At 43.9% G+C, this 20494-nt stretch overlaps 1 protein-coding gene across 1 annotated transcript in view; it reads right to left on the bottom strand.

The window, feature by feature from the left end:
* Positions 1–450: 450 nt before the first annotated feature.
* Positions 451–20494, bottom strand: part of lrrc3ca (leucine rich repeat containing 3Ca) — a 65917-nt gene continuing 45873 nt past the window's right edge. The window contains exon 2 of the mRNA XM_080213512.1: positions 451–2015. Within this exon, the coding sequence (XP_080069638.1) occupies positions 1151–1927 (777 nt within the window). The 5' untranslated portion in view covers positions 1928–2015 and the 3' untranslated portion in view covers positions 451–1150. The remainder of the gene's footprint in view (positions 2016–20494) is intronic.

Here is a 20494-nt window from a genome sequence, read left to right as displayed (position 1 = left end):
CCCAGTCCTGTCGGTGCCCATGGTTACAGAACCCTCAAACATTGTCGGTGGACATAACCATGGAAGAGAGGCAGATATTCGGGCCAAACGAGGAGGTCAATTCTAAGCCAGTGCTCCGTTGCTGGAACTCATTAACCGAACAATCTGTACCATCCATTGCAGAAGGAACTGCAACCAATTAGCAGAGCAAATTACACCAATTGCAAAGAAAGTTTGGCGCCATGCCTACACTTTCCCTGAGCATGTCTAGGATGGGTGGCTGGCTCCACAACTTCTCTGACCTGAATCCCCTCCCTACATTGCAGAATTTCAGTTTTGAACAGATTCCGAGTACATGAGCCACGCCTGATCACCACTGTCGCTTGAGGGCTGCAGTATTGTGTGTGTGTGTGTGTGTGTGTGTGTGTGTGTGTGTGTGTGTGTGTGTGTGTGTGTGTGTGTGTGTGTGTGTGTGTGCTGTAATAGAGAACATCTTTATAATTCCATTTGATATGACACCAGGGTGAGCACCTCAAACCCTTTGTAGATTTGTGCGACATAGGCCCCCAGAGACTAAGCCACTGATACCCTCAACCTCTGAATCTGCCAGAAAAGCCCATTCTCCCTCCCTGTCTCACCCTCTCATTCATTGGGTTTGCAACTGTCAAAAGTACTGTGGATTTCACATGAGCTGGACAAAGACCTTAAGATGCTGCATAACTGAGAGAAAGAAAGAGAGAGAGAAAGAAAGACTAAGAAAGAGGCTAAACCTTGGTCGATTTGAATGGAAGAATGGTCCTTCAGAACACACTGAATAACAGGCTTATTCTTGTCCTGTTGCTAGTTCATTTCCTTATCCATTCCTCAGTTTTCAAGAGCGTAAGGCAACAGTATTTTTCGTACAGTGGGTGCACTAGACTGTGACCTCTGAATCTGAGCAGCAGATTGGTGTGCTCATTATTCCTCACTTTTGGCAATCCGTTTTGGAGCGTGTAAGTTCGGTGGGTGAAGATGGAGGGAGCGGGTGCGGCAGGGTCAGGGTCCACTGGTTTACAAATGCTGACAGTCCCAGTTGGATCGTCACAGCTTGGCAGATCTCGAATCGATAGATTTATGCACCTTTCTTTTTATTTTCCCACCCGGTCCCAAGAGTTCCCCTTCGACATGTGTGTTACACCACCGTGCTAATGGTGGAGGAAGCCTCGGACTTCCTCTGCTTGCTGGGCAGCGACTTCAAGTACTCAAGGTGACGTCTGGCATCCTCTTGATTCTGCCTCACGTAGTAGACCAGGTAGGAGATGACCATGGTGAACCAGCCGAACATGGTGATCAGCATGGCCACGTCGGTTGTCTTTTTGTGAACGTTACACAGGTTGACGTGGTGCGCGACCTCCAGGAAGGATTTCTTTGCGTGCTCCTCGGGGTAAGCAGTCGCGCAGATGATGTCGTTGGACAGCCCGATGTTCACCAACTTCATCATTTCCTGCAGCCTGCAATCGCAGTACCAGGGGTTGCCCGAAAGTTTTATACCCGCTTTCAATCTACTGAACACTTCCTCGTTCACAGTCTTCAGCTTGTTGTGCGACAGGTTGAGAAACTTCAAGCTTTCGTTCAGGCCCCGAAACGCTCCAGCTTCCAAGTGCTGAATGCTATTATTGGACAAATCCAGCTCTTCCAACTTGTGCAGATCCTTGAAAGCGTCACGTGGAATGGAAGTTATTTGATTGGAATCGAGGTACAGCTTCCAAGTGTTATTTGGAATGTTCCTGGGGATCTCCTTTAGGTGCATGTCGCTGCAGCGGACAATTAACTTCTTGTGTACCTCGGCACAGTAACAGTCTTTCGGGCATGTTGTCACCAAGTTAAAGCAAAAGGTCATCAGAACAAAGCTTTGCAAAAGCAGCCACATAGCGACTGAGTGCCGCAGGAGCAGGTTCCTCAGCTCCATTCTGGGGTATCGGCATATTCCTGGAAATCCTCCAATTCACAAGCAAAGCCCAGTCTTTGTGGGACCTTCCAGGAACACTCACTTGGATCTGAAAGGAGGAAAACAAACAAGTTCAGTAACGTGCTCAATTCTTGCCCAACTATATCCCTATGAATCGTTTTGGGCATTTCCTTATGTTAAAGGTGCTATATAAATGCAATTGCTGATATCAATAGATTAAAAAAAGACACTTGTGAGCGTTCTTAGAATTATAGAATCTCTACAGTGCAGAAGAGCCTTTCAGCCCATCGAGTGTGCACCGATTCTCTGACAGAGTACATTACCCAGGCCCTCCCCAACCTGAGAAATAACAGCACACAGTAAATTTTTGAGGCATGTATATAGTTTTAAGTTTTGAAATGTAATGACTGTAATTTGTAATGGACTGTAAAAATGTTTTTATTCTGCACTGTTTGCAATTTATAGACATGAAGGTTTGCAATGGTTTAATTGAGATTTTTATGAATAAAGTATATTTTTGAAATAAAAAGACATGGCCTACAGCTATTCAAGAAGGTGGCATCACCACTACCTTCTCAAGGACAACGAGATAGTGGCGCAATGGTTAGCGCTGCTGCCTCATGGCGTCAGGGAACCAAGTTCAATTCCAGCCTCAGGTGACTGTCTGTGTGGAGTTTGCACATTCTTCCCGTGTCTGCGTGGGTTTCCTCCGGGTGCTCTGGTTTCCTCCCACAGTCTGAAAGATGCGCGGAGTAAGTGGACTGGCCATGCTAAATTGCTCCTTAATGTTAGGGGGATTAGCAGGGTAAATATGTGGGTTTACGGGGATAGGGTCTGGGTGGGATAGTTGTCAGTGTAGGTCACTGTCTGCGCAGACTCTAGATGTTGGCTGCGTGGGTTTCCCCCGGGTACTCCGGTTTCCCCCCACAGTCCAAAGATGTGTGGCGTAGGTGGATTGACCATGCTAGACTGACCCTTATTGTCAGGAGGACTAGGTAGGGTAAATACACGGGGTTATGGGGATAAGGCCAGCGTGGGATTGTGGTTGGTGCAGACTCGATGGGCCAAATGACCTCCTTCTGCACTGTAAAATTCTAAGTCTAAGCTCCCCCTTTCGAGCAAGATTGCCAGTTGAGAATCTACTTGTGCCAAGTTATGGACAATTCGGTATTTCCAGGTTTTTTCCAAAGAGAATTGGTTATAATCGCCCTAAATTCAGTTGGACGTTGTTACAGCACCATCCAGGTTGTAGAATTAAGAATCAAAAACGGTTAGATATGAAAATTAAAAAGGTTCAACCTATCATAGCATGGATTCTAGTTTTTAAATTGAAAGAAAATATGAGGCAAAGGCTCCTAGCTCCATGCCACTATGATTCTAGAAACTGTGTGACTGTGATTAATAGACTGACAACTGTATTGTCTTTGAGTGTGTGAACGGAATTAATTAAAATAACTGCTAATTAAATATTGAAGTGTAATTTCTGAGAGTATTTTAAGCAAACCTTTGGCCTGAGTTAGAGGCCTGTAAAGATAACTGGTCCAAGCGGATTTAGAGGCAGAATAAGAGATCATTATTAGTATTGTTCCTCCACCTTGGCACTTTAAGATCTTAATTCCAGCAGATGCCACCAGGCTAATCGACAGGTTCCTGCTGCTTGCCCCAGGGAGCAACAGAGAAGAATGAAAGACTTGCAGTCTCTTGCACTTTTCACAGCCACTAGACATTTCAACACACCACAGTAAACAGAGCACTTTTTGGAGTGTAGTCCCTTATAATTTAGAAAATGTGGCAGCCAACATGCAGGCCCAGACACAAGCAGCACTCTTCATACACAAGGAAAGGAGAGAGCACAGAATGTAGTGTTACAGTCATAGCTAGGGTGTAGAGAAATATCAACTTATTGTAAGGTAGGTCCTTTCAAAAGTCTGATGGCAGAAAGGAAGAAGCTGTTCTTGAATCGATTGGTATGTGACCTCAGACTTTTGGATCTTTTCCTGATGGAAGAAGGTGGAAGAGAGTATGCCCAGAGAGTGGGGTCCTTAATTATGCTGGCTGCTTTGCCAACGCAGCGGGATGTGTAGACAAAGTCAATGGATGGGAGGCTGGTTTGCATGATGGATTGGGCTACAATGATCTTCTGAAGTTGCTTGTGTTCTTAGGCAGAGCAGGAGCCATACCAAGCTGTGATACAACCAGAAAGGATGCTTTCTATGGTACATCTGTAATAGTTGGTGAGAGCCGTAGCCAAATTTCCTTTTGCACATTAGTCTTTCTCAGCTCTCTGTGTAATCATCCCTGTCTCAATGCCCAACCCCTTTCCAGCCCTTAGTCTTCACCGCTCCAACTCAGGCCAACATCTTTAATATACACTAAGATAAAGGCAAAATACCACAGGTGCTGGAATCCGAAACAAAAACAGAAAATGCTAGAAAATCTCAGCAGGTCTGGCAGCATCTGTGGAAAGAGAATAGAGCTAAAGCTTCGAGTCTGCATGAGCCTTCGTCAGACCTGCTGAGATTTTCCAGCATTTTCTCTTCTTTGATCCAAAAATCTAAAGTTTGACTTTTAACATCTTTAATTGTGTTGGGCTTTATCCCTCCACCTCAAGTCTGGATGATCCTTGAAACGTTGGCTGTATTCTCTCTCCACAGATGCTGCCAGACCTGCTGAGATTGTCCAGCATTTTCTGGTTTCACTTTCAATATACAGCTGAAGCAAGTGGCAAAAGGGGGGTGGGGGAGAAGAGTTTGCATCTATTTAGCACTCTGCATGATCATGCAGCATCTCAAAGCAGCCAGTGAGGTACTTTTGGAAGTGCGGTCGCTGTTTAATATCGAAAGCACAGCAGCCGATCAGCACTCGGCCAACTCTCGGGTACAGTAGTGTGATGATGACCAGATAATCTGATTTTAGTGATGTTGATTGAGGGATAAATATTGGCCAGGCTACAGGGGAGAACTCACCACTGGCATGAAGAGCCAGATGAACATGCTCTCACAATGCCAGTGGTCCGGGTACGATTCCGAGTTTGGGTCACTGTCTGTGTGGAGTTTGCACATTCTCCCCATGTCTGCGTGGGTTTCCTCCGGGTCTCCGGTTTCCTCCCACACTTCAAAGATATGCGGGTTAAATTGATTGGCCACGCTAAACTGCCCCTTAGTGTCAGTAGGATTAGCAAGGTAAATAAGTGGAATTATGGGGCTAGCACCTGGCTGGGATTATGGTCAGTGCAGACTTGATGGGCCAAATAGCCTCTTTCTGTACTGTCAGGATTCTATGAGTCTATGACTTTGTTGCTAAAACAAATACTTGCATTTAGCTTTGACCTTAGGATGTCCCCAGGTACATAGTCACTGTTACGATGTAGAACTCATGGCTCCCAATGGTGTGTTTGAGATCCCTCAAGTGTATTGAGTACAGGAGTTGGTACATTATGTTACAACTGTATAAGACATTGGTAAGGCCTCATGTGGAGTATTGCATACAATTCTGGATGCCCTGCTATAGAAGGATGTTATTAAACTGGAAAGGATGCAAAAAAGATTTACAAGGATGCTACCAGGACTGGAAGGTTTGAATTATTAGGAGATGCTGGGATTTCTTTTCCCTGGAGCATAGGAGGATGAGGGGTGACCTTATAGAGGTTTATAAAATCATGAGGGGCATAGATAAAGTGAATGGCCCAGGCCTTTCCCCAGAATAGGGGGCATAGATTTAAGGTGAGAGGGGAAAGATTTAAAAGGGAACTCTGGAGCAACTTTTTCACACAGGGTATGGAATGAGCTGTCAGAGGAGGTGGTAGAGATGGGTACAATTACAGCATTTAAAATACATTTGCACAGGTGCATTGTTGGGAAAGGTTTGGTGGGATATGGGCCAAATACAGGCAAATAGGACTAGTTTAGTTTACAAAACCTGTTTGGCGTGGATCAGTTGGGCCAAAAGGCCTGTTTCCATGCTGTATATCTCTATGACTCTTTTGAAGTTTTGATGGATGATGGTTGGATAAATATTAGCCTGAACATTGGGAGAACAGCAGAGCTCTTTTTTGAATAGCACCATGTGATCACTTCACATCCATCTGAGAAGGCAGGCAAGGTCTCATCTTAACCTCTCATCCAAGAAGCCTCCTCAATATGGCGCTGGAGTATTGACTGGGATCATGTGCTCAAATCTCTAGAGTGAGATTTCAAAGCCATGACCTACTGCCAGAAGTAGTAATAGAAGCAGGTACAATTATGGGCCAAACGCCGGGACCAACTTAGGGATTTAAAAAAGCGGCGGCGTACAGAAGTTGGGCCGACTGGCTGGTTTTCATGCTGTAAACCTCTATGGCTCCATGACTCAGACACGAGTGATATGGAGATGCTGGCGTTGGACTGAGATAAAACACAAAGAAATCCCACAACACCAGTGGACTTCAAACTGGTGTTGTGGGATTCCTTTATGTCAGGCATGAGTGCCACAAATGAGCTACAAATGGGACTGGTTCAGAGCAAATATTAGGAATAAAATGCAAGAATGAAAAGAAATATCTCCTTTACCACACCATATATGATTACTAAGACACTTGGAGATGCTTTATATTTTTGTGGTTAATAAAAACATTTATAAAGTGTTTAAAAGCACAGGCAGTGATGTTGACATGACCTCTCAATTTGTCATTAAATATATCTTTCAAATTGCTATTGAACTTCTAACCTAGGCTCTCAAAGTACAGAATTTAATTATTCTGCTGATAACATGTTAGCATCAATTAAGGTTTTATAACCAGGTGCAGACTATGGCCTCTCATAGGACCTCTGTTCTTTATTCTTCTGAACTCCCTGTTATTACAGGACATACTCCAAGTAGGTGGTTGCAGTGATCTCAATAACGTTCACACGTAAGTAGGTGACCTAATTGTTCCAGTTTACCTATTATCCAAAAATCTAAGATAAAAGCAAAATACTGCAGGTGCTGGAATCTGAAACGAAAACAGAAACTGCTGGAAATTCTCTGCAGGTCTGACAAAGGCTTATCCAGATCCAAAACATTGGTTCTAATCTCTCTCCAGCAGGTGAGATTTTCAGCAGGTCTGGCAGCATCTATGGAGAGAGAATACAGCCAATGTTTCGAGTCTGGATGACCCTTCGTCAAACCTACTGAGATTTTCCAGCATTTTCTGTTTTTGAACCAAAAATCTAAAATTTGGCTTTTGCCATCTTTAATTCTGATGGGTTCTAACCCTCAGCCTCTCTTGGAGTGGTTGGCTCATGCTGTAGTCGTTTATAAACTGATCCAAACAGCCATGAAACACTTGCCCACGAGTAAGCCTAGAAGTAAGGGATTAAATTCATCTTGGGCAACGGTGCAGAACAGGTGATACTGGATCAGACATCCATTATCCACAGTGTTTGATATTCAGTTCCATTTCAGTCAATGGTTAGAAGTGCACTACCTGAAAGGTGGTGGAAGCAAATTAAATAATAAGTTCAAAAGGGAATTGGATATTGGTTTGAAAAGGAAAAAAAATTGCGCGGGTGTGGAGTTTAAAGAAGAGGGTGCAGGACTAATTGGATAACGCTTTCAAAGAGCTAGGATAGCCATGATAGGCTGAATGGCTTTCTTGTGTGCTGCAAGGTTCTATAACACACATTGACTACAAGGTTTAAGATTCGTAATTGGAACTTTGAATTTACATATAATACCAGTCGCTTTGCACACAGGACTCAAATATTTGCTGAGGTCAGCACAATGGCACAGTGGTTAGTACTAATGCCTCACGGCACCAGGGACCCGGGTTCAATTCCGGCCTCAGGTCACTGTCTGCATGGATATGGTTTCTCCCCATGTCTGCATGGGTTTTCTCCGGGTGCTCCTGTTTCCTCCCACAGTCCAAAGATGTGTGGGTTAGGTTGATTAGCCATGCTAAATTGTCCCTTCGTGTCAGGGGGATTAGCAGGGTAAATATGTGGGGTCATGGGAAGGGGGTCTGAGTGGGAATATAGTCGGTGAATATACTTCAGCAGGGCTGAATCTCCTCCTTCTGCACTATAGGGATTCTATGATGCTATGAAAAGAGAGACATGTTACTGAAGCTTTTCAATTTGCACTCATCAGGACAAAGACAAGAATACCAAATTTTCAAGTAGTCACAAACAATTTGTACCACAATTCATCAATTGTTGTGATGATTTGAAATTTGACATTCTTGCATTTGTCCTCATGAATGCAACATAAACAGCTTTGGTAACATATCAGCAATGTACGTATACAATTCCAAATTTTATATTTTAAACTTTTTAATCAGAATGATGAGCCCAGTTGAGTTGCCTTCTGCACAGTCATTCATATTTGTTTAACCATTTATTAATTGTTTTTCAATGCACTGCATTTCCTTTTAAATATTCGTTGCTAGTTTGTTTTTCTGAGCAAATTGCTCCCCATAAATTGTTATTAATTGGTTCCTGTTTGAAGCAATCCTGTTAATGCCTCTGCCCAAAGCAGCCCTTCACAACTTGGAACATCGAGGGAACTACACTCTCTACGCTGCATGTTTGGCTTCCATTATTCATCAGCACAATCTATACAACAGCTGTAAGTGGCTCTTTTATTTTATCAGACCTAAATAATTTATGAATGCCTTGTTAGCAGCTTCAATGAGAGATGAGGTAATCAATAAGCTTCTGTTTTGGATCGCATTTTTAAGTGTATGAATTGCTTCTGTCACATTAGCCTGGATTTCAATATTGTTTAAGAATTTGGAATTGGTGCTTCTTTGACGAGCTAATTCAACTTTCATTGAAATGTAGAGCGGACCATTCAGCTCCTCAAGCCTGTCCTACTGTCCATTTACTGGATGCACGATCTGTACCTCAATGCCACTTCCCCATCTTTGTTTACCTTTATCCAAAACAAAATCCAACAATCTCGTTACATAGAACAGTACAGCACAGTACAGGCCCTACGGCCCTCGATGTTGTGCCAAGCTATGTCCAAACCCAAGATCAAGCTATCCCACTCCCTATCACTCTGGTGTGCTCCATGTGCCTGTCCAATAACCACTTGAAAGTTCCTAAAGTGTCTGACTCCGCTATCACAGCAGGCAGTCCATTCCACACCCCAACCACTCTCTGAGTGAAGAATCTACCTAGGACATCCCTCCTATATCTCCCACCATGAACCTTAGAGTTATGCCCCCTAGTAACAGCTACATCCACCTGAAGAAAGAGTTTCTGCACGTCCACTCTATCTATCCCCTTCATCATCTTATAAACCTCTATTAAGTCGCCTCTCATCCTCCTCCGTTCTAAAGAGAAAAGCCCCAGCTCCCTCAACCTTTCCTCACAAGACCTACTCTCCAAACCAGGCAGCATCCTGGTAAATCTTCTCTGCACTCTCTCCAAAGCATCCCTATCCTTCTTATAGTGAGGTGACCAGAACTGCACACAATATTCTAAATGTGGTCTCACCAAGGTCCTATATAATTGCAACATAACCCCACGGCTCTTAAACTCAAACCCCCTGTTAATAAATACTAACACACTATAAGCCTTCTTCATGGCTCTTTCCACTTGAGTTGGCAACCTTCAGAGATCTGTGGATATGAACCCCTAGATCTCTCTGTTCCTCCACACTCCTCAGAACCCTGCCGTTGACCCTGTAATCCACATTCAAGTTTCTCCTACCAAAATGAATCACTTTGCACTAATCAGGGTTAAACTCCATCGTTCTTGAAAGTTTAATTGACAAAGAACAAACAAAAACTGGTACAGCACAGGAACAGGCCCTTTGACTCTCCAAGCCTGCACCAATCATGTTGTCCTAACTACCACTTGCATCCCTCTATTCCCCGTCTGTTCATGTGCCTTTCCAGATAAGTCTTAAATGTGGCTAACGTCTCTGCCTCAACCACCTCACTTGGCAGTGCTAACCTCCGTGGCCTCCTAAAGTCAATCCTTGGAACACTTCCCTCACTGACTGAATAGTGGAACGGTCTTGAGGGGCTGAATGGCCTGCACTACATTGTGTTAAACTGAGTTGTCTCAGCTCAAATGAGCACCAATTCCAAGTTCTTAAACAATATCACAAAGCTAGCCTAATGCGACAGACGCAATTCACACACTTAATGTAATTCAAATGAGAAGTGTATTGATTACCTCATCTCTCATTGCCTTGTTAGCAACTCCGTGAAGGATAGTGTTCCCCATTTATTTTTTCTCTCAACATTCTTACAGCTTGTAAATAACAAGAACTGAAACAGTTCTTGGTGAGTGTTGATCCTGTGTATGGTTAACTTCACTTGTGCAAAGACTTCATTTTAAGATATTTCTGCCTTCCATTTAAATGCTCAGCTTAAAAAAATCAACTAACTCAGCTTCAACCAGACTACATGTTAAATCCCAGAAGGCATGCTGGGTTAGCTAGAAAATTGACTGCACTTTTGAAAAGTACAATGCCAGCAAAACAGGCTTTTCATAAACAGCATCTGCCAGGCTGGTTTCTCCAAGTCAGAGACAGCATGTGCCAAACAATTTCAATAACAAGATAACGAATCACATATATTGTAGTTTCAGATCTATGTTTTCAGTTCAGTTCAGTCTGTTTTTGAGTTTTGCTTTGATCAGTGTAGGGCTAGCAGAAGAAGCCAGTCTGTCTCTCTCTCCCCCTAGCTTTTCTCTTTTCTTTTCGCTTTTGTAGTGATTTAATTTTAAGTTCTATTCAATAAAATAAATCAATTTAAACACCGTACCAGTGCCGTCTTCATCTATTCAAAGGAATGAATGAACCTACAGTGAGAGTGAAGTAAGTTTTTTAAATTCATTTGTGGGACATGGGCTGGCTAACATTTATTGCCCATCTCTAATTGCCCTTGGAGAGCAGTTGAGAGCCATCCATATTGCTGTGGCTGGAGTCACAAGTAGACCAGACCAGGTAAGGACAGCAGATTTCCTTCCCTAAAAGACATTAGTGAATCAGATGGGTTTTTCTGATGATTGACAATGGTTTCATGGTCATCAGTAGATTCTTAATTCCAAATTTTATTTTAACTGAATTCAAATTCCACCATCTGCTGTAACGGGATGTGAACCCACATCCCCAGGACATTAATTGAGTTTCTGGATGAATAATCAGGTGATAATAACTCTAGACCATCGTCTCACCATCAAAGTAGGTTTAATACCACAACAAAACCAGAAAATGCTGGAAAATCTCAGCAGGTCTGGTGGCATCTGTGGAGAGAGAATAGAGCCAACGTTTCAAGTCAGGACTACCCTTTGTAGGGTAAAATAGGACAGGATTTATACTGTGAGGGTGAGGGGGCTATAATTGATAGGGATGACATCATTAAAATTAATACTATTTTGTTACTTTAATCCCATTTTATTTACAGGAGGGATGGTGGCACAGTGATACTGTTCAGAGACGCACGGCAAGTTTTGGGGACTTGTCCACTGTGTCACGCAGCCGTAGTCCTATGTGAGACTGGGTCAGTAAGTGTTAAGTTGCTGTTCGACCATACAGAGTGTCCTATTTAAGCCTGATCCTGTTCTTGCGCAACATTCAATGACACCCCGTCAACCTAAGCACAATTGCTTTTATATTAAAGATATTTAGTTTGGTCCAAATTGTAATACATGCTCTGTTTAAAAAAAAACCTCCAAATAACACAATCAGTGGGCTGAAGAGAAGTAATTAGGCAATCAGTCTGGTTGGATACAGTTAATCAGATCCTTAGCAGGGCAGAGAAAAGTCAATTCATTACTTTAATCATGAATCAAGCAATAACGTTAGATTGCAGTTAAGATTTGAAATGGTCACCACACTCGGTGATATTCATTATTTCCACAGCTTACAGCATCAGCTGTCATTTGGCTAAAGAATATTTCATTCCTGTGCCATCAGAAACCAAACATTGGCAACACCATCTTTTGTTCACTATCTTTTGCAAAATGTTTTTATCACAGGAAGGCAGTGTGACGGAGTTTGTAAGGCTGCGAGGAGGGGGCATGGGTCCCCCGACCTTCCACCAGCCAGCATGTCAGCTTGCCAGCATGTCGTTACATCCAGACTATTTGTACACAGGCACCCGGGTTCGATTCCCAGCTTGGGTTACTGTCTGTGCGGAATCTGCACATTCTCCCCATGTCCGCATGGGTTTCCTCTGTGTGCTCTGATTTCCTCCCACATTCAGAAAGGCATGCAGGTTAGGTGGATTGGCCATGCTAAATTCTCCTTCAGCGTACTCAAACAGGTGCCAGAGTGTGGCGACTATGAGATTTTCACAGTAATGTCATTGCAGTGTTAATGTGGGCCTACTTATGACAATAATAAATAAATTTTAAACCTTAAGAAAACACACACTGGGCTGCGGGGAAACAGCAAGGTGTGCACAAACAGCAGCTAGTCAATTGGGCATCTTGAAGAGCCTGGCAAGGCCATTGTGCCAATGTGAATGGCAACTTTCCGGCTTGTATGCAGGTCCCCAACTAAAGGGGACACCCAATCGAGAGATAGAAACAGCGTATTGGGGGCTATCATTCTGTCATTAATATTAACTCCAGAATGTTGTGACCATGGCTCCAGACACTGACAATAAGCGCGCAGGAACAGCAGGCAATCAAGAAGGCAAATGGTATGTTGGCCCTCATAGCGAGAGGATTTGACTATAGGATAGGGATGTTTTGCTACAATTGTATAGGGCGTTGATGAGGCCACACCTGGAGTATTGTGTGCAGTTTTGGTGTCCTTACCTGAGTAAGGATGTCCTTGCTATAGAGAGAGTACAGAGAAGGTTTACCAGGCTGATTCCTGGGACAGCAGGTCTGTCATATGAAGAGAGATTAAGTCGGTTAGGATTGTATTCATTGGAGTTTAGAAGAGTAAGTGGGGATCTGATAGAAGTATAGAAAATTCTAACAGGATTAGACAGGGTAGATTCAAAAAGAATGCTCCCAATGGTGGGGGAGTCCAGAACTTGGGGTCATAGTTTGAGGATAAGGGGCAAACCTTTCAGGACTGAGGTGAGGAGAAATTTCATCACCCAGAGAATAGTGAGTGTGTGGAATTCACGACCACAGAAAGTAGTTGAGGCCAAAATGTGTGATTTCAAGAAGTTAGTTATAATTCTTGGGGCTAAAAGGATCAAGAGATGTGGGGGGGCGCCGTGGAAGCGGGGGATTAAGATATTGAATTTGATGATCAGCCATGATCAAAATGAATGGTGGAGCAGGCTCGAAGGGCTGAATGGCCTACTCCTCCTTCTAGTTTCTGTGGCTCCCATCAGGGTCACCCGTGGAGGCGTTGCGTCTCGCGGTGCCCTCCCTTTCAGGTATCTACATCAATGGCTCTTATTTCTGAGGGCAGGGCTGTAGATCCTTCAGTGTTGACGTACTGATCCACTGTGCTTAATTGGGCAGGACTCCCAGAGGCAGGATGGTGATAAAGCAGCTAAAGCTAAGGTCTGGCTGTAAACACTTCACTGAGGAACACTTGCAGTGGCGCCCTGTCAGGCAAAACAAAAACCGTCAGGCAAAAGTTTCTGCTTTGGTTTCGGTTGCTTGCTTTGACAGGATGCATCTACCCCAAAGATCTGCACTGTTCTCTTGTAAACTGAAGGCAAACAGTGGGGCTCTGAGCTTAAAGTATTTTCAGGAAATGTGCATTAACATCCAAAGCTCAAGGCAGTAGGCATTACGGCAAATTGCAGGCCACTGGAGGATTCTTAATTTATTTCCTACTGATAAAAGTGCTGCACAGTCTGTATGTTTATCATGTTAGAATAATACAAAACAGGGCAAACTATTCAGAAACCTCACTGGGGTTTGCCGCAAACATAAAGTTTCCGCAATATTGTTCCACCGTGTGCATTTCAGGAAACGATGCTGAAAAACTTTGTTAATTCTGTGAGTGGCAATTTTGGTGATGACAGATGAAACTATTGTCTCCAGTGGATTTCATTGCCACTGTTTTTATTTTTATCCATTAGTTTACACCGAGTGAATAAACTCTGCGGAGCGGAGGGTTGCAGACAAGCCGCAAGTTTTACTGGTTTCTAACATTCCCCCCCCTCACCCCGCAACTCTCTTCCTCCCAACCAAAGCCATCCAAGAGATTTGCCTCCGTTTTTCTCCTAATTTCCTTCCCCATCCCCGGTATTACAATAGGAGGATTCTCCAGTCCCAACTGGCAGGATCAGCAGCAGGAGCATACAAAAAAGGCCATTTGACCCATCGAGTCTGCACCGACCACAATCCCACCCAGACCCTACCCCCAAAATCCCGACATATTTTACCCACAATTCATAGAAACATAGAAAAACTACAGCACAATACGGGCCCTTCAGCCCACAAAGTTGTGCCGAACATATCCCTGCCTTAGAGATTACTAGGCTCACCTATAACCCTCTATCTTACTAAGTTCCATGTATTTATCTAAAAGTCTCTTAAAAGACTCTATCGAATCCGCTTCCACCGCTGTTGCTGGCAGCCCATTCCTTGCACCCACCACTCTCTGAGTGAAAATCTTACCCCTGACATCTCCTCTGTACCTACTCCCCAGCACCTTAAACCTGTGTCTTCTTGTGGCAACCATTTCAGCCCTGGGAAAAAGCCTCTGACTATCCATTCGATCAATACCTCTCAACATCTTGTACATCTGCCGAGCTCACTCAACCTATCCTCGTAAGGCATGCTCCCCAATCCAGGCAACATCCTTGTAAATCTCCTCTGCACTCGTTCTTTGGCTTCCTGTAATGAGGCAACCAGAACTGAGCACAGTACTCCAAGTGGGGTCTGATCAGGGTCCTATATAGCTGCAACATTATCTCCCGACTCCTAAACTCAATTCCTTGATTGATGAAGGCCAGTACACCATACGCCTTCTTAACCACAGCTTCAACCTGCACAGCTGCTTTGAGCGTCCTATGAACTAGGACCCCAAGATCCTTCTGATCTTCCGCACTGCCAGGAGTCCTACCATTAGTATTATATTCTGCTATCCTATTTGACCTGCCAAAATGAACCACTTCCCTCTAATCTACATACCTCAGGGTACTAAGGGGCAATCTAAGCATGGCCAATCAACCTAATCCGCACATCTTTGGACTGTGGGAGGAAACTGGAGCACCTGGAGGAAACCCACGCAGACACGAGGAGAATGTGCAAACTCCACACAGACAGTAACCCAAGCGGGAATCGAACCCAGGTCCCTGGAACTGTGAAGCAGCAGTGCTAACCACTGTGCTGCCGTGCCGCCCAAAACTACTGTGCTGTCGTAAAATCCCGCAGGCGGCCCAAAACACAATTTATACTGACGGGGTTTTGTGTAGCGATTGTTCTGCCACCCCCTAGCACTCTGCCAATGAAGAAGTCATGGGGGTCTACAGCACAGAAAAAGGCCCTTCAGCCCATCGTGTCCATGGTGGTCAAAGAGAAACTACCCAACTATTTTAATCCTGCTTTCTAGCATTTGGCCTATAGCCTTGTGTGCCCTAGCACCACAAGTGCACATCTAAATACTTCTTAAATGTTATGAGGGTCTCTGCTTCCACCATTCTTTCAGGCACTGAGTTACAGACTCCACCATCCTCTGAATGAAAAGGTTTTTCCTCACATCCCCTCTAAACCTCCTGACCCTAACCTTAAATCTATGACCTCTGATCATTGACCCCTTCACCAATGGGAAAACTTTCTTCCTCTCTACTCTATTTCTAACCCTCATAATTTTATACATCTCTATCATGTCCCGCCTCAGTGTCCTCAGCTCCAAGGAAAACAGCTCCAGTCTATCTAATCTCTCTTCATAACTGAAACTCGTCAGCTCAGACAACATCCTGGTGCGTCTCCTCTGCACCCTTTCCGCTGCTATCACATCCCTCCTATAATGTGGATTCCAGAGCTGCACAAAATACTCTCGCAATGGTCTAACCAATATTTTATATAATTCCAGAATAACCTCCCTGCTCTTAAACTCTATGCCTCAGCTAATAAAGGTAAGTATACCATATGCCCTCTTAACCATGTTATCCACCTACCCTGCTATCTTACGGGACAAGTGTACATGCATACCAACGTCCCTCTGACTCTGGGTGCTTCCCAGGGCCCTGCCACTCATCGTGTACTCCCTTAGTTTGTTTGTCCTGCCCAAGCACATCACCTAACACTTATCCAGATTGAATTCCATCTGTACTGATCTGACCAGCCCATCTATATCCTCCTGTAATATATGGCTATCCTCTCTATTTACCACCGTACCAATCTTCATATCATTTGCTGATCAACCCCCCTACATTCAGGTCTCAATCATTTATATAAACCACAGACAGCATGGGCCCCTGTTAGTACAACGTGCCCTTGGTGCTGACCCTCCAACAGTGCAGCACTCTATCAGTACTGACCCAAACGGGATGTAACGGCAATATCAGGCTTATACACCAACATGAATTACGACTGGTCTCTAACATTGTGCACCAGGCAAGTAGAACTCGCCAGAGGAGTTCAGGCCAGTGCGTCACTCAGGAAGGAAAGGGTCATCTCTGCCACTGGGGGCGCTGCCACTGCTCCCTGTAACCCATCAATCATCCATGTCATATGAAATGCCAGGGACCCTCATGCTGCATATCATAGTCTTGCTACTTTCTCTCAGCTATCTGATCAATTTGTTTCATTGCATGTTGTGGGGGAACTATTCTCAGCTCATGTTCTGGGGACCCAAGTTCAAATCCCATCACGGCAGTGGTGGAATTTGAATTCAATTAAAAAAAACCTGGAATTAAGAAACTATTGTTGGAAAAACCCATCTGATTCACTAATATTTCCTTTAGAGAAAGAAATCTGCTGTCCTTGCCCAGTCTGGCCTACATGTGACCCCAGAGCCACAGTAATATGATTGATCTCAACTGCCCTCCAAGGACAACTAGGGATGGGCAATAAATGCTGGCCATCCAGTGACATCCATGTCCCATGAATGAATTTTTAAAAAACCTGTATCCACCATCCACAATGACCCCCGAATACTTTCACTTAGCTGATGAGTAGCATGCTCAATTCTGATGAATGTGACATAAGTGGGGAGGAATGGAGGGGTGAGGGCAACAAGAGTGATCTCTCATCAGAGGGAAGGGATGAAGGATCAACCGTGTAGGTCTTCAGTCTCGGAAAAGGGACAAATAATCTGTCCCAAATAAAATGGAAATGCTGGAAATACCCAGCAGGTCTGGCAGAAGCCAGGGAGAGAAAGACAGGGCAGGATTTTTCAGCCACGCATGCCCAAAGACCGGGAGTACCCGCCCAAGGTCAACCGACCTATAAACGGCCCATTGAATTTTCTGTCCTGCCCGCTACAATTCCTGTGGCAAGTGGGACAGGAAATTTCTGACCACAGAGTTAACAAGAATTAATGGCAAGTGGAACTATTATTCCCCAGTGAATTTATAGAATCATAGGATTGCTACATGCAGAAGGAGACCATTCAGCCCATCGGGTCTGCACCGACTCTCTGACTCACCGATGGGGTCTATTCCCATAACCCCACATATTTACCCCACTAACTCGTACTTCTTGGGACACTAAGGAACAATTTAGCATGGCAATCCATCTAACTGCACATCTTTGGACTGTGGGAGGAAACCAGAGCACCCGGAAGAAACCCACACGGACACTGGGAGAACATGCAAACAGAATTTCACCATGAATTCCATTCACACGGACTTCCAGACCTGCTAAACATTTCCAACATTTTTGTTTTAATTTCAGATTTACAGCATCCGCGGTATTTTGATTTTGTGCGGCTGTAGTTTGTCTCTAACTTTTATGGGACATTGCTGTGTGTGTTTGCCTGCACACCAGTCACAATCATTCACTATGGTATGTGACATGCTTTAAGATGCTTTGGAGAGACCAGAAAAGGATTAGGAAGCTGCTAATATTTTTTAATAAAATTCTTTATTCATGGGTTTCACAGTGGCACAGTGGTTAGCACTGCTGCCTCACAGTGCCAGGGATCCAGGTTCAATTCCAGTCTCGGGTCACTGTCTGTATGGAGTTCTTCCCATTTCTGCGTGGGTTTCCTCTGGATTCTCCAGTTCCCCCCCAACCAAAAACCCAAAGACATACAGGTTTGGTGGACTGGCCATGCTAAATTGCCCCTTAGTGTCAGGGGGATTAGCAGGGTAAATACATGGAATCACAGTGATAGGGTCTGGGTGGCTTTGCTGTCAGTGCAGGCTCGATGGGCCGAATGGTTAGGTGCATTGGCCATGTTCCTGTTAGCCAAGGGTATCATGGGAGATGGAGCTAAATTCTCCCTCAGTGTACCCAAACAGGCGCCAGAGTGTGGCAACTAGGGAGTTTTCACAGTAACTTCATTGCATTGTTAATGTAAGCCTATTTGTGACACTATTAAATAAACTTTAAAAAAAGAATGGCCTCCTTCTGTGCTGTATGGATTGTATGATTCTACCACAGCCTGGGAGTGAGGTTTAAAATATTTAGCAAGCAAACACCTCCAAATTAATTTGAACACAATCCGATTGCTCGAGAGACTGTAAGAAAACATAGAATCAGAAGGTGCCACTTGGATCATCAACAAGAATGGATGCAGGCAAATCATTTCTTACTACAAGGAGGAATGGCCAGGGGAATTAAAGAACAGAACATTCAGTTCCTCGAGCCTATTCTACCATTCAACTTAATCTTGGTTGATCTGTGTCTTAACATCATTTACACATTCTCTGCTCCATATCCCATGATACCCATGGCCAGCAGAAAACTATTGATCTCTGTCTCGAACGTTCCACTTGATCCAAAGGCGCAAGTTTAAAAATCGGAAATAAGAAGAGTGGACTCTCTTTTCTTCAACACAAATGGTCTGAACGATCGATTCTGGTCAGGAACACAGAACCGGGACAATAACCCGCTCTGCAAAACCAACCCGGGAAGAAAATGCCCTGGAAATTCCGATTTTCATCTTGGGTGAGGGTGGGGTGGAGGAGGGTGGAGTGGCAAGCCAAAATGGAAGTCACTGCGGGCAACCCTGGAAAGAGTTTGGCAGTTGCTGGGTGAGGAAGCTGGCACTGATGCACTTTGTTGAAGAAATGAGGGATTGAGTTTTGTTAATAAAGCCCTCCATCCCTCACCCTTCACACTCTCTCACCCCACATTCATTCTCAATGCCCTATCCATTCCAACCCATGCCAACTTATGACCACCCTCCATGGTCCCTCAAACCCTACTTGCCAACCTATGATGCTCTGCCTATCCACCATGCCCTTTATAGTCCCTATTACAACTTATTCTCAACTCATGCCAACCCATGCTCCCACCCCATTCCCCCCGTTCTTTGCCCTAACACCTATCATGCCAACTCACCCCACATCCATCATGGGCAGACCTCAGGACCCATGCTGGTATTAAATAATTGCCCATTGATGAATTCATTATTTAAAAAAAACATTGTTTTTTTAAAAAATTGCTACATTTAAATTTCTTTGATCTTAATGAAAATAACAATTGTGTTCATAGTTCTATATCAAAGAGATTATAACTACTTGCAGTTGTCAATCCAACTGATGGGGAACCCACTGAGATAGATTGTGAAATCAGTCATGCAGCACTAATTGTGTAATGATAGTCTTCATCTTTGTGTCAACAGAGTGAAATAGCAAGCACTGAATTTTAATACAGCAGACTGACTTTTATAATATTTAAAAGGCAGGACTTTTAAATGCCTTGACAGTTCTCTTGACTGTTTCGATTAGTTTGACATTTCCAATGATTTTAATGTACTTTTTCTGCAGAATAATGTCTATTTTTAACAATTCCAAAGGATACTTGACCTCTTCCAAAGGGACCATATCCAAAAGGGTACTGGAGCTGCCTTAAGATCTCCTGGTCTAAAGTGCACAAGTCATGTTTTGGATACCCAACCAGGCAAATTCAGAACTGCAAAAATGGTAGAGTTCAGGTTTTCGGGCAAGACTTCAGGATTTGCGTCTCTGCCACTATTTTTGCAAAGACACAGAGAATTAGCAATCTGAGTGAAACTTCTGGCCAAAGGCGTACTAACTAAGTTCCCTAGAAGTGAAGAGTATAGAAAGATTTCAGAGGCAAAGCTGCATTTGTGATGTGAGGAGAAACTGGGAAGCGAGGAGGGGGATTATGTTGACAAGGTAAATGGGTGAGGTTTGAGTTCAATGAAAAATCGATGGGCTAGCTGGTCCTTTATGCTTCTCTCATGGAAGGATTCTTTATTTTCCTCTCCGCGTTTAACTTCTTGAAGGAACAAGTGTACCAACCTTTTCCGATTCTCTCTCCTGGGCTCAAGATTAATTCATCAGAAGAACTTTACCAATGGAATCTAGCCTTACCCCTTGTGTTGTACATTCTTAGTGGGCTGGCATTCTTCTTGTCTCTAATGTCTTAGGAACTATTACTTCTGAGCATGAATGTCCTGATGCTGATGTGCAAAGGAGAGAATTTTGCAGCGCTGTCTGACTTATACCGCTGAAATGCAGCACTTAAGAGATCTTCCTGTGAATAGTGTCCTTGGGGTACCAGTCAAATGTGTACTTTTTACAAATTG

Source organism: Carcharhinus amblyrhynchos, chromosome 27 (assembly GCF_965287045.1).
Source record: "Carcharhinus amblyrhynchos chromosome 27, sCarAmb.v2.hapA, whole genome shotgun sequence".
Classification (NCBI taxonomy): domain Eukaryota; kingdom Metazoa; phylum Chordata; class Chondrichthyes; order Carcharhiniformes; family Carcharhinidae; genus Carcharhinus; species Carcharhinus amblyrhynchos.
This window is presented reverse-complemented; position numbering and strand designations above follow the sequence as displayed.